The following is an 11,400-nucleotide window of genomic DNA, read 5'->3' as shown; positions in this document are numbered from 1 at the left end:
TTTTTATTTAGTTATAGAATCTGGTCACAAAATTTCATGAGAATCGGTTAAGAATTGCGACCTGTAGAGGAGAACATCCGGAAATACAAAACTAAATATCTAAATACCGCCTAAACCAGCGATAATTTTTTTCTGCATTTTTTGCTATTAACTCTGTAAACATGTCTCAAAAAGAAAAAACTCTTATTATATCGATACGACTATTTGTTTAGGCGCCAGGTATCACGACTCCGCCATTTTTAAAAAATTCCAAAAACCGGATTGACAAAAAAAAAAAATTTAGTCATACAATTCGGTCACAAAATTTCACGAGAATCGGTTAAGAATTGCGACCTGTAGAGGAGAACATCCGGACATACGAAAGCAAAATGCTCGAGTCAAAACGTAGACCTTCGCTACGCTTCGGTCAATTAATAATACTGGTATTTTGCTATTCAGGCTTTCAGATACATATTTAACTAAATCAAAGCAAGCCAATTCAGTTGAATGTCCTCTACTAAAACCATACTACTCTGCCTGCAATAGACCGTTTTTTCTAAAAATCCCGTTAACCTTTCACACATTGCTTTCTCAATTATTTTCGAAATAACTGGAACAATTGTTATGGGCCTATAGTTATTGGGGTCTTTACGGTCTCCTTTTTTAAATAAGGGCTTCACCACGGACAGCTTCAACTGTTCGGGAAAAACCGCGTGATCAAACGAAAGGTTTATAATATGAGTTACAGGTTGACATATCCATGATGCAATCAACTTAAGAATATAGGTTGTAATATCATCATACCATCATACTATTTTTAAGTGACATTATGATTTTGTTATTGATTTTTTGTGACTTAATAATACATTGTTTTAGTACATGGTTATAATTTTTGAGTTGAGTCCTATTGTATGGTTTGTTTGTTTTTACTAATCTATAATTCAAATACAATTTTCGCTTTGTATAACAGGACTTACGTATTCCTTTTGTTAACCATTTTGATTTCTTATATCGATTATTCATCTTGACCTTTATGACCGCGAAGCATAGGTCATAAAATAAGCACACTAATTCATAAAACAGTGTAAATGCTTCCGTAAGAACGCTTGAGGACAGTACCTCAGAGAATGATAGCGCTGAGATACACTGTATGAATTTTGCAATATTACCTTTATTAAAATCTCTTTTGTATTCGAACCAAGTCAGACATTTATTTTTCCGTTTGACACTAAAAGTAATTGTCTGAGCCATGTCATGATCAGATAAACATAACTGATGTGTATATGCTTTAACTTTATCTACGTTACTGGCTATCTGATCAATACATGTATTTATCCTGGTGGGGGAACTTATGTGCATTGTAAAATTATAATTTTGCAGTGTACTTTTTAAATCTTTTGCAAACTGACTATCTTTTATAACATCAATATTCCAGTCTCCGCAGATGACAATTTTATTTTTCTTATATTTAGATGTTAATTGGAATAGCAATATATTGAGCTTGTGGATAAAAATTCCAACATGGGATTTCGTTTGTACTGGAATTCTATAAATAACAACGACTAGCACATCTAATCCAATAATTTCGATTCCACAACACTCAAAATAATAATCTGAGGGTAATTTCGACTCAAACTGTATTTGCTTGACCTGTAAATTTTTATTTACGAGAATAGCTGTGCCACCCCTACAGACGTTCCTACTATTGGGTGGCGGCGCTCTTCCTTTACCTTTTATTCATTTGAGAAATTTGCATGATAAATAAAAACGTTAAAACAAAACAAGACAGACTTCTTGCCACTAATACAATACACAAATGCAAAAACTAATAAACCACGTCTTTTAGATTAAATGATTTAGGTTTAAACATTATTTTAGAGGTTATAAAAAATGGAATCGAAAATACCACAAGCCGGCTTAGGCATACCTCGCGTTGAGAGACAGCGTCTCGTCGATGAGGATTCCATTTTTATTCAATTTGGAAACTCCGCAATCAGAAAGTAAAGATTTTCTTTTAGAATAATTTGAAATCAAAATATCAGCGTTCAGTGATTGTATAAATAAAAATTGAATATAATGACGTTACCAATTATTTGATTCTTCACGATTCTGTTACGTTAATTAAACTCAAGTTTACCCTGGTATAACTAGTATTACCCAAGCCTTTTGGGTAAAGTCCGAAAATGTAACCAACATTAATCTGTATTCTGCGTTTACCCGTACAGATCTACTCAACACTGGCTGGGTAATATTAGGTGTTGCATCATCACTTCTGAAATTACCCTCCGAGTCGCCGAATACTACCGACATTTCACCTTAATCCATTGCATTAATTATCGTGATCAAAAAGTTCAAAAACGCGTCATAATGAAAAAATGTCAAAAAAAATGTGTAAGTAATGTACCTATCTCTGAAACTAACAAGGCCATTTCCTAAAAGCTTAATTAATACATAGTTTATCTACCCGAGAAGTCCGGAAAACCAAATCTAAGGAAAATGAAATCAAGAAAAAGTCATTCTCGAATAGATGGCACCACATCTTTGGCCTATACTCGGCTAGAAGGCGTTGATGACGTGACGCGCCGCTTGATATTTAACAATTTTAACACATATCACTCATATCAGTGAAAGAACATGAGTCAAAGTCATTGATAGTTTTTACATTTTCATTTTTAGTTTTAATGGTGTGTCGATAGATGCCAGGAAATTTACTGTGACTACAAAATTTACTATGGCAATAGCCCTCTATACTATATATTCTCTGTGGGAAAACTAAACAAAGCAGCCGGGACAATAAATAAACCTCGTCCTTTAATTACTAAAGTTTGGTTTCTTAACGGATTTCCATATTCTTAGGTCGGGTGCATGGATTTAATTGGAATTTTCCTCATCACCGGAAACTTTTCAGTGCGGGATCAATTTCCAATTCTGAGTATTCTATTCGCGTTTGCGAGAATGCCGAGGGATGGGATCGGTTTCTGCCAAAGGTATCAACACGTCGATAGTTTTAAACTATCGACAATGTTTAATTTATGTTTGTTAGTGTTAATTAATTTTTTGGTCTATATTTAGCTTATTTTTAAGGTATGTTATGCCAATAAAAATTTAATTCCCAAAACAATGTCTACGTCAGCAATTATTGGCTGAACAATTGGCTACGTGAGATTCAAAATATATAAAAATTAACCATATGAATCATAAGACCAGTTTATATCAATATTTGTATGAATATTTTAAACACATACATACATCTAATGCACAACTTACAGACTTTTAGAAACCCGCTATTAAACAAAAATCTTAAATAAAACGAAAAATACACAAAAAATTGATTTGATTTTAACCATCTGTGCTATCGAATAAGGTAAACGTACTGGTGCTCGACGCGGTCCCAGTACGTGTCATCTTGAAACTTAAGTTATTGTCAATAGAGTTGACGGCAAGGTGTCATCTATTGGGCATTAGCATGTCGAGCACTAGTACGTTTACCTTACTCAACCCAGACTCCACCCAAGTAATTTGTTTTTCCATCACGTTGCTTAGTTTTTAAATCCTTAAAATCTTTTGGTTGTTTAGTGCTTTGTCTAAATCATTTTAATATATTATATATACTTTCTGCCAAAGACACAAAAGGACAAAAACAAACTAAAAAAAAATCTTTATTAAAAAAATACAAGTCTCAATAGCATAAAAATATTTAATAAAAAATCCTTCATCTAAACAACTCTCCTGCTCTCCTGGCTCCCACGATAATACCCTCCCACGTCTCGCGGGCGACCTGCTCGATGTAGATAGGATCCAGGTGGAACCCTTCGAAACCACCCTGGAGACCTGGCAACTCATAAGTGTAAGACAACGGGACACCGATCAGATGCGCATAGTCCTCAGAGGCACCAGACGCGCCATACCACAGCACCAAGACTGCGTTGCCGACGATATAGTTAGGGAAGTTAGGCAGTTTACGGCCATCGATAGCGGTAGCCATATTGACACCAACAGTATGAAGAGCTAAAGCGTTAGGAGATAGAGATCCATCATGACCCCATCCGTAGAGGATCATGCTACCATAACTATGCATGGTCAAGTATAAAGCCATGCGGTGAAGGTATTCATGAAGCAGGTCTCTGACTACTCTGGTTTCGATCTCGGAGAAGGCTTGGCTCCCGCCGTATGTGTCTCCGCAAGGTGAAGCGCTGGTGCCAACGGTGCCCCAGAAGAAGTCATAGTTGCGGTTGCCGTCTACTCCAGGACATAAGAAGCTCCAGGCGTGGCTGTCAGTTGAGCGAGTTTTGCGCCAGAAACGGTCCTGTAAATGACAGTCATCACCATTAAGGGTCTCATTTTTGAAAGTAAATATAATTTGACTACAGACCAGAACTACGCTTATGCATGATGATCGTCGAAGACTGCGTACTAAGGTCAAAGTAAACAAGACCGAAGTGATCCCATAAGTGTTCCGTGAACAAGGTTTTGCACAGAACACTAAAAATCAAGCAAACGAAATGAAGAACTAATTTAAGTTACACTTACCGATGAGAAGGTGTAAGCATATCCGTCAGGATTGACCACAGGCAGGATGATCCAGTCAAAGTTCTCCAGAAGGTCAGGCTCAGTCACGTCTTCAGTCAACTTATGAATCATCCAGGTAACCGAAGGTGGGGAGACCCACTCCCTCGCATGAATACCGCCATCAATGAAGATCACGGGTTTTCTCTCATCTTGGAAGTTTGTGGTGGAAATCTTCAGGTAGTAGATGGGGCGGCCTTCGAAGGAATTTGCGGGGTGGACCAAGGTGACGGTATCAGGGAATCGAGCTGCAATGTCGATGACGTAAGCGTCGATCTGAAAAAAATTGAATAAGTAGGTATTTTAACAATAATAATAGGCCTTTATCATCTGTGTCAGATGTTTTAAGCAGCATCCTGGTTACGACACTTGCGTTCGTAGCTGTAAAGCCCTATACGAGAGAGGATCCCTCGGCCACACACGCAGCAGGTGTATGCTCCCCCTGGTGGGCGGGGGTTGGAGGCCTGCTCGTGGCGTCTCATGCGTTTTTCTTTTAATGAGGAAAACCAGGCATCATCGTCGTTACAAAGCTAACATATATTAAATGATTGTTTAAAAACTTGAAGTTGGAAAAATACCGATGAAAAAACCTTCAACGAGAATTTCTCTTAGGTACTGAACAGTTATAGATTAAAAATCAGAATATTTGAAGTTATAAGTGTGGTTGACAACGACAAGGTTTATTGGATAGGTACTATACTTATATAAGACTGATTGATTTGCATCATGGTATGCCATTAAAAATAAAATAGTTATTCTAGATTTATCCTGAGATAATCTAACTTTTAATACGTAAACCCCGTCTTCTAAGTTGAGTGCCTAAAGTTCATCTCGTATTTACTTGATATCGGTTTGTTTTTTATATCTTCATTATTATTTAGACGTACTTATAAATAGGTTATTATTTATATTTTGAACATACCGCTTCTAAAGACTGATAGTTGTCATAAGGTAGATTTTTTCCGCCATTCCTCATGAAGTCGCGTGCCTTCTTAGCCGCAATCAGTGTATCGTCGTGGTCCAAGGCACTGCAAAAATAATAAATGTAATTGAATGATGCAAACTAGATTGCAAGGCATTTAAAAAGTTGTGGCTTCAATCGCAAACACATACAGTAGATACTTAGTAGGTACGCCTAATTCTTTGAAAACTTACTACTGTGATGTTTGCTTAGGCTTAGAGTCACTATTACTGATCTAGGTGTAAGCTTTTAACCACTCTAAGGTAGAAGCAGATTCTAGACACTCAGTTCAACATACTGTAGGTAAATTATATATAGTAGGTATGCAAAACAAAACAATAAATTAATCAGTAAGTTGATTAGTTTTATATTATAATCTAACCAACGTCATTAATAAAAGCGAAAAGATAATTAAAAACATCGATAACATACGTGCAAGTAGGTAAACATTTGACGTCGGTATTATCTTGTATAGATGAATTGAAAATGTCACGTATTACCAATCAATAATATCACGTATTTTTTGGCCCCTATTTCGCCCTAAGTGATGATTTTGGGGATACAAAGTATTCTATATCGAAATATGGGTTATAAGCTATGAGTTGAACCAGTTCAGCTATTTTAGCGTGAAGAAGCAAAGAACAAACATACAACCATTTATACATATATAAACAACAACAACAACAACAACAACAACAACAACAACAACAACAACAACAACAACAACAACAACAACAACAACAACAACAACAACAACAACAACAGACAACAACAACAGACTTTGATGTTTATAATATTACAAGTAGGTAGAGTCTGTGCGGAAACAGAAGAGTCATGGAATATAGGGAACCAATACATTCTACGACTCTTCTCTTTGGGCACAGACTCTAGAAGGTTAAGGAGGTAGGTACATATAAGTAGGACGGCAGATTGATATCTGTCACCTCCTAAGTATTTAGACGTGCATTCAGTTAAATGGTGTTGGTACTTATTTAAAGAGATTGTCGTATTGACATCCTCATAATTGATAAGGTCGGTGATATCAGTAAAGGTGGAAAAGCCATTGTCTAGTTTGATTATCCCGATTTTAGGTGAAAATTATGTACGCGCCAGTTACACGCGCAAACGAAGTGTTGTCGTGTATTCGTTACAAAAACTGGGGGATAGCCAAGTGAAAATTCTTTAAAAATAACGCCAATAGAAACTTAAATAACGTATGGATATGATGACGTGGGTTCTCGGCGCATCTATTATCGCGATAGCATTCTTACTTTTCGATTGGCGTTTGTTGAAAAACGATTGTCGTGGCTACGTCCCCTGAAACTGTAGGAAGGATAATATTACTCTCTTATTGTAGGTCGGACCCGACTCAAGATGCAGTGGTTTGGCCAAGCGCCATTGGATACCTAAGGTAATTCTTGACACCTACCACCATATCAACAGTATCACCCTACTTTATTAAAACGCTTTATATGTGGGACTGGGCGGGACTTGTCTGCCGCATGCACCCTGAAAGGTGGACCAAAATGGTTACCACGGAACACCATCGATGGTGCAGGCCGGGTTCAGGCAGACCGAAAAGGAGATTGCGGGACGACTTGAACGCATTTTATGTGGATTGGCGGGAAAGTACAAACGACAGGGTTGACTGGAGGGAAGGAGGGGAGGCCTTACCCCAGCAGTGGGACACTAAACTAGGTTAACTAAAAAAAATATGAAAACATTCCTAAATCTACTTACGCTTTAACATTCTCAGCATGCACCTTGTAGTCGATAGCCAAGTCTTCTAAAGCCTTGGTGAAGCCGGCCTGATGTTTCGGAGCCACCAGAACAACGCCCTCGCGTTGGACGATGGGGTGACTCAGGACATCGACGGAGTACTGGTCGAGGAACGGTCCGAGGGCCTTCAGCTGTTCAGCGGACGCTGGTCCCACGTAGTAGGACTTCCATCTGTGATGGAAAGGTATTAGGATTCCGAAATGATCTATGTAGTTGGCTTTTTTGTTAGATTATAATTTTATATACTTAATAATTTTCGAATTTCTTCTTTGAGGTTTTTCTTTTTGGATGCCTCCTCATTGGACATTGAAACACGCTTAGAGTCTGTGCGGAAAGAGAAGGGTCGTAGTTTGTATAGGGTCCAATACATTCCACGACGGCTATCTGTCCGCACAGACTCTACAAAGAAATTTAAAAAAAATACCGCCTGGTACAAAAAAAGAATTTAATTTATAATTGACCCGGTTTTGTGTTAATTATATGACAGGGTCAGCTAAAGAATTATACACGGTATAGGTATATTTTTATCAGTACCTATACAGAAGTTAACTTACCCCTCATATTTCTCGTGCTTGGCATATGCCAAAGCGAACAACAGAACCACGGCCAGTAACCTCATTGTGTCGACTGTGTACAAAAGAGAATCGCGGTCTATATACTGGCAAAGTTCGAAAGATAAGTCGAAAGATATGGATAAGTTTACAATCTTAGGTCGTTATCTTCCAATCTCCACCTATTCGGCGATCACCTCACCGACTCCTCTCTCTTTTGCACGTAGGCACGTAGAGTAGGATCCTTTTTTCATTTGATAACATTTTACTAGTTATTGCGGCTGCGACTTCGCTCGCGGGAGTTTCGCTACTTGTTGTTTTTCATCCTTTGAATTATCAGTACATCCTTATAAAACAAAGTCCCCCGCCGCGTCTGTCTGTTTGTGTGTATGCACGATAAACTCTAAAACTACTGAACGGATTTTCATGCGGTTTTTACTTGTCAATAGAGTGATTTTTGAGGAAGGTTTAGGTGTATAATTTGTTAAGGTTTTGGTTAAATCCGTGCGAAGCCGGCGCGGGTCGCTAGTTTAATATAAGGTAGAGATCGGACAGGTAGATGTTAAGGTCTGCGAAGGCGGAAGGGGAGGGAGCTACGGTGGGAAACGGCGGACTCTCAACTGCTGGTGTGTAGTCGCAGAGGTGGCAGCAAGCCATTGCCGGCAGGCAACAGTCGCTTTAGTGTATAGTCGTATTAGTCGTTCAATAACGACTGTACACTAATGCCTAGCCAATGCCTAGGACGGCAGGCCGCCCGACAGGACCAGAGACTGCAAGCGGACTATTATGAGTGTGGCCCTGTGTCTCGCAAGGTACCATTAGTTCTACTAGTAGCAAAAGTTTCATAAAATGCGCAAATGGCAATCCCACAGGAAATACGTAGGTAACCAATGTTTCCAAATATTATTGAATGACGTTGCTAGGATTATATCTATCTAATCAACGACATAGCGTCTTAAATCAATTCCGATATCTTTATACAGATTATAATCAGGAAAATACGCAAGTGTAAGTAGTTGATAACTGGCTATTCGTCATGATCTTTGCATCGCTATCTTTTAATTAATGACACATATGGATTGACTAATATATTGATTTGTATTTAATCAGTCCATCGATCATTAAACATTCCAATCAATGACAGCTAATTTAAGATAAATCCGGCCAAAAGCATATCAGACCATGCTCTGTTTATCCCCGTTCACAATAGAAGATTTTGTGGATAAGAGAACCAGAAATCACTTAGGTGGTACAGGGACTCTGCGGCTTTCAGTGCGGCTATCGGTACTAACTATTTTAAAAAGAAGTAATATCAGTAATATCACAGAAAATCGTCAATTATTTTTCGAGATTTAGAATTGACGTTTAACATACCTCATATTTCTCGTGCTTGGCAAGTTGGTATATAAGTACCAAAACAAACAAGAGAACTACAGCTAGCAGTAACCTCAGGGTTTGTACCTAATGTCTACAAAACAGAATCAACATCTAATGTACCTATATATTTTAAAATTTTCCGAAATAACCCGAAAGATATAGATAAGTTTACAATCTTAGGTCGTTATCGTGCCGACCCGAGCATATCTGTGTTATATTAGGTATGTCTAGTATAGCAGACTGCATTGATGCCCCAAATGTCAAAAATCCGGACAGCAACATCGATTTTGACATTTCCGACATTGGCTATAATGTTGCGCTGCAATTGTGCTTTAGTACAGTCACCTGCAATAATATGTTACACAACAAAGGCCGCAAAAATATCTGACACGATCTTATTTGTAGAGCCATAAAAGCGTGTCACATATTTTTGCGACCTTTGAAGAGTAACATACTATTGCTGGTGACTGTACCCTAATGCTGCCGACTAAATGTCAAATCAAATCATCACTACACCTTATAAAACAAAGTCCCCCGCCGCGCCTATCTGTTTGTGTGTATGTATGTTCGCGATAAACACAAAAACTACTAAATGGACTTTCATGCGGTTTACACCTATCAATAAAGTGATTCTTGAAGAAGGTTTACGTGTATAAATTGTTTAGGTTCAGCCGTGCGAAGCCGGGGCTCCGAAACACGACACCCTTCGGCCAGAAGTAATATATGCAGGTACCTATCTCCAAGCCTGTTGCAGATTTTACCGCTGTACTTATTTTTTTGTAACGAAACCTGTAGCTGACCTGAATATAATTATATTGTTTCCATCTCTATAAAATGTTTTTTTGACGTTTCCTGCAGCGACGCAGTCCAGAGTAATGTCGCGCTGCAGTACTGCTGCAGTAATGCTGGTATGGCCTAAACCGAACGGTACATTAAGACGGCGATATTTGGCAGATAACATTTGATAACGTAGCTTAAGATAAAGATGAAAATGTCTTTATTGCACATCGACCTTAAGATGACTTTAGTAAACAAATACACAATTGATTACACATAATAAACTTAATATATAAAACTTAATAACTTAGTATATTGCAGGGAGACCTCTGCAAATTCTAGGCCAGGACTGTATAGCTGCAGACCTAGAAATCAAAAATAGAAAAAGTATCAGCATTGCGATACAGCGAGGAAATGCCGCCAGCATCCCTGGTACAATGCCGCAGGGGCCTATTTTAGATTTAAGCTAATAGTTATTCATTTCGTTTAGTGTACTACTAAATAAACTACACTGTATATATCTTGTATGTAAATAAATTATTTTGTCTTAAAAAAATAGAAAAATACAACATAGTTTGTGCCTGTACTGTCCATAGACGGATGTTATACCGAATAAAAATTATATATTCCTTAAACCAATAGGCGTTCCTACTTTGCAGTCGGTTCAAACCTCGTATTTTTCACCAAATCACCTTAAATCCACAATATTTGCGATATCACATTCAAAGCCGTAACAACAAATTATTATCTACAAAAATGTCTGATCGATACACCAATTTCGTTCTTAATGCTTTTCAGATAATTTGGGTTCGAGTTACAAGAATTTATCGTGAGGTACCTACCTTAACACTCGCGTTCTTTGAGTAAACTAAGGCTGGTATAAATTTTATTTCGGCGAGATGGGAAAATATGGTCTTTTCTTACCTGTGTTTTACAGGATTCGAATTCAGGCCGTGAGATTTTAAGGTAAACAAACAACCGTTCTAAGGCTGTCATTTTAATACTACTACTTAGTTAGGTACCTATGTAACCAATTATTGTTATGGAAATCTTTTCAAGAACGCGGCTGCAAAATATATCCAAACTTGGAAGTTTGATTTATGATTTATACGCCAAACGGATTAGTTAGGTATTAAAATAAAACCTGACAAGTGCGAGTCGGACTCGCCCACCTAGGGTTCCGTACTTTTTAGTATTTGTTGTTATAGCGGCAACAGAAATACATCATCTATGAAAATTTCAACTGTCTAGCTATCACGGTTCATGACGGACAGTGGTGTCTTAGTACCTAATAGGGTCCCGTTTTTAATACCCTTAAATCAAAAATCAAAATCAAAACGTTTATTCTGTAAATAGGCTTAAGCTAGCTCTTTTACATTTGTCATCTTATAACTTTAGAAATCATTTATT

General features: G+C 37.7%; 1 protein-coding gene across 1 annotated transcript; it reads right to left on the bottom strand.

Moving 5' to 3' along the window:
• Positions 1-3,660: 3,660 nt before the first annotated feature.
• LOC134795021 (carboxypeptidase B-like) lies at positions 3,661-7,957 on the bottom strand. The gene is made up of 5 exons (XM_063766870.1): positions 7,840-7,957; positions 7,247-7,456; positions 5,468-5,573; positions 4,510-4,821; positions 3,661-4,285 (listed from the first exon to the last, which is right to left on the bottom strand). Exons 1-5 carry the CDS (start codon positions 7,902-7,904, stop codon positions 3,692-3,694), a joined length of 1,287 nt encoding a protein of 428 aa, XP_063622940.1. The 5' UTR covers positions 7,905-7,957; the 3' UTR covers positions 3,661-3,691.
• Positions 7,958-11,400: the final 3,443 nt, after the last annotated feature.

Source organism: Cydia splendana, chromosome 11, assembly GCF_910591565.1.
Source record: "Cydia splendana chromosome 11, ilCydSple1.2, whole genome shotgun sequence".
NCBI classification, from domain to species: Eukaryota; Metazoa; Arthropoda; class Insecta; order Lepidoptera; family Tortricidae; genus Cydia; species Cydia splendana.
This window is presented reverse-complemented; position numbering and strand designations above follow the sequence as displayed.

What these genes read in the sequence shown, in the direction of transcription:
- LOC134795021 (XM_063766870.1), bottom strand. Translation starts at nt 7,904, where the DNA reads ATGAGGTTACTGGCCGTGGTTCTGTTGTTCGCTTTGGCATATGCCAAG. An exon ending in AAGCACGAGAAATATGAGGG is followed by an intron (nt 7,457 to 7,839) that starts GTAAGTTAACTT and finishes TTTCCATCACAG; the next exon opens with ATGGAAGTCCTACTACGTGG. An exon ending in CATGCTGAGAATGTTAAAGC is followed by an intron (nt 5,574 to 7,246) that starts GTAAGTAGATTT and finishes TTATTTTTGCAG; the next exon opens with TGCCTTGGACCACGACGATA.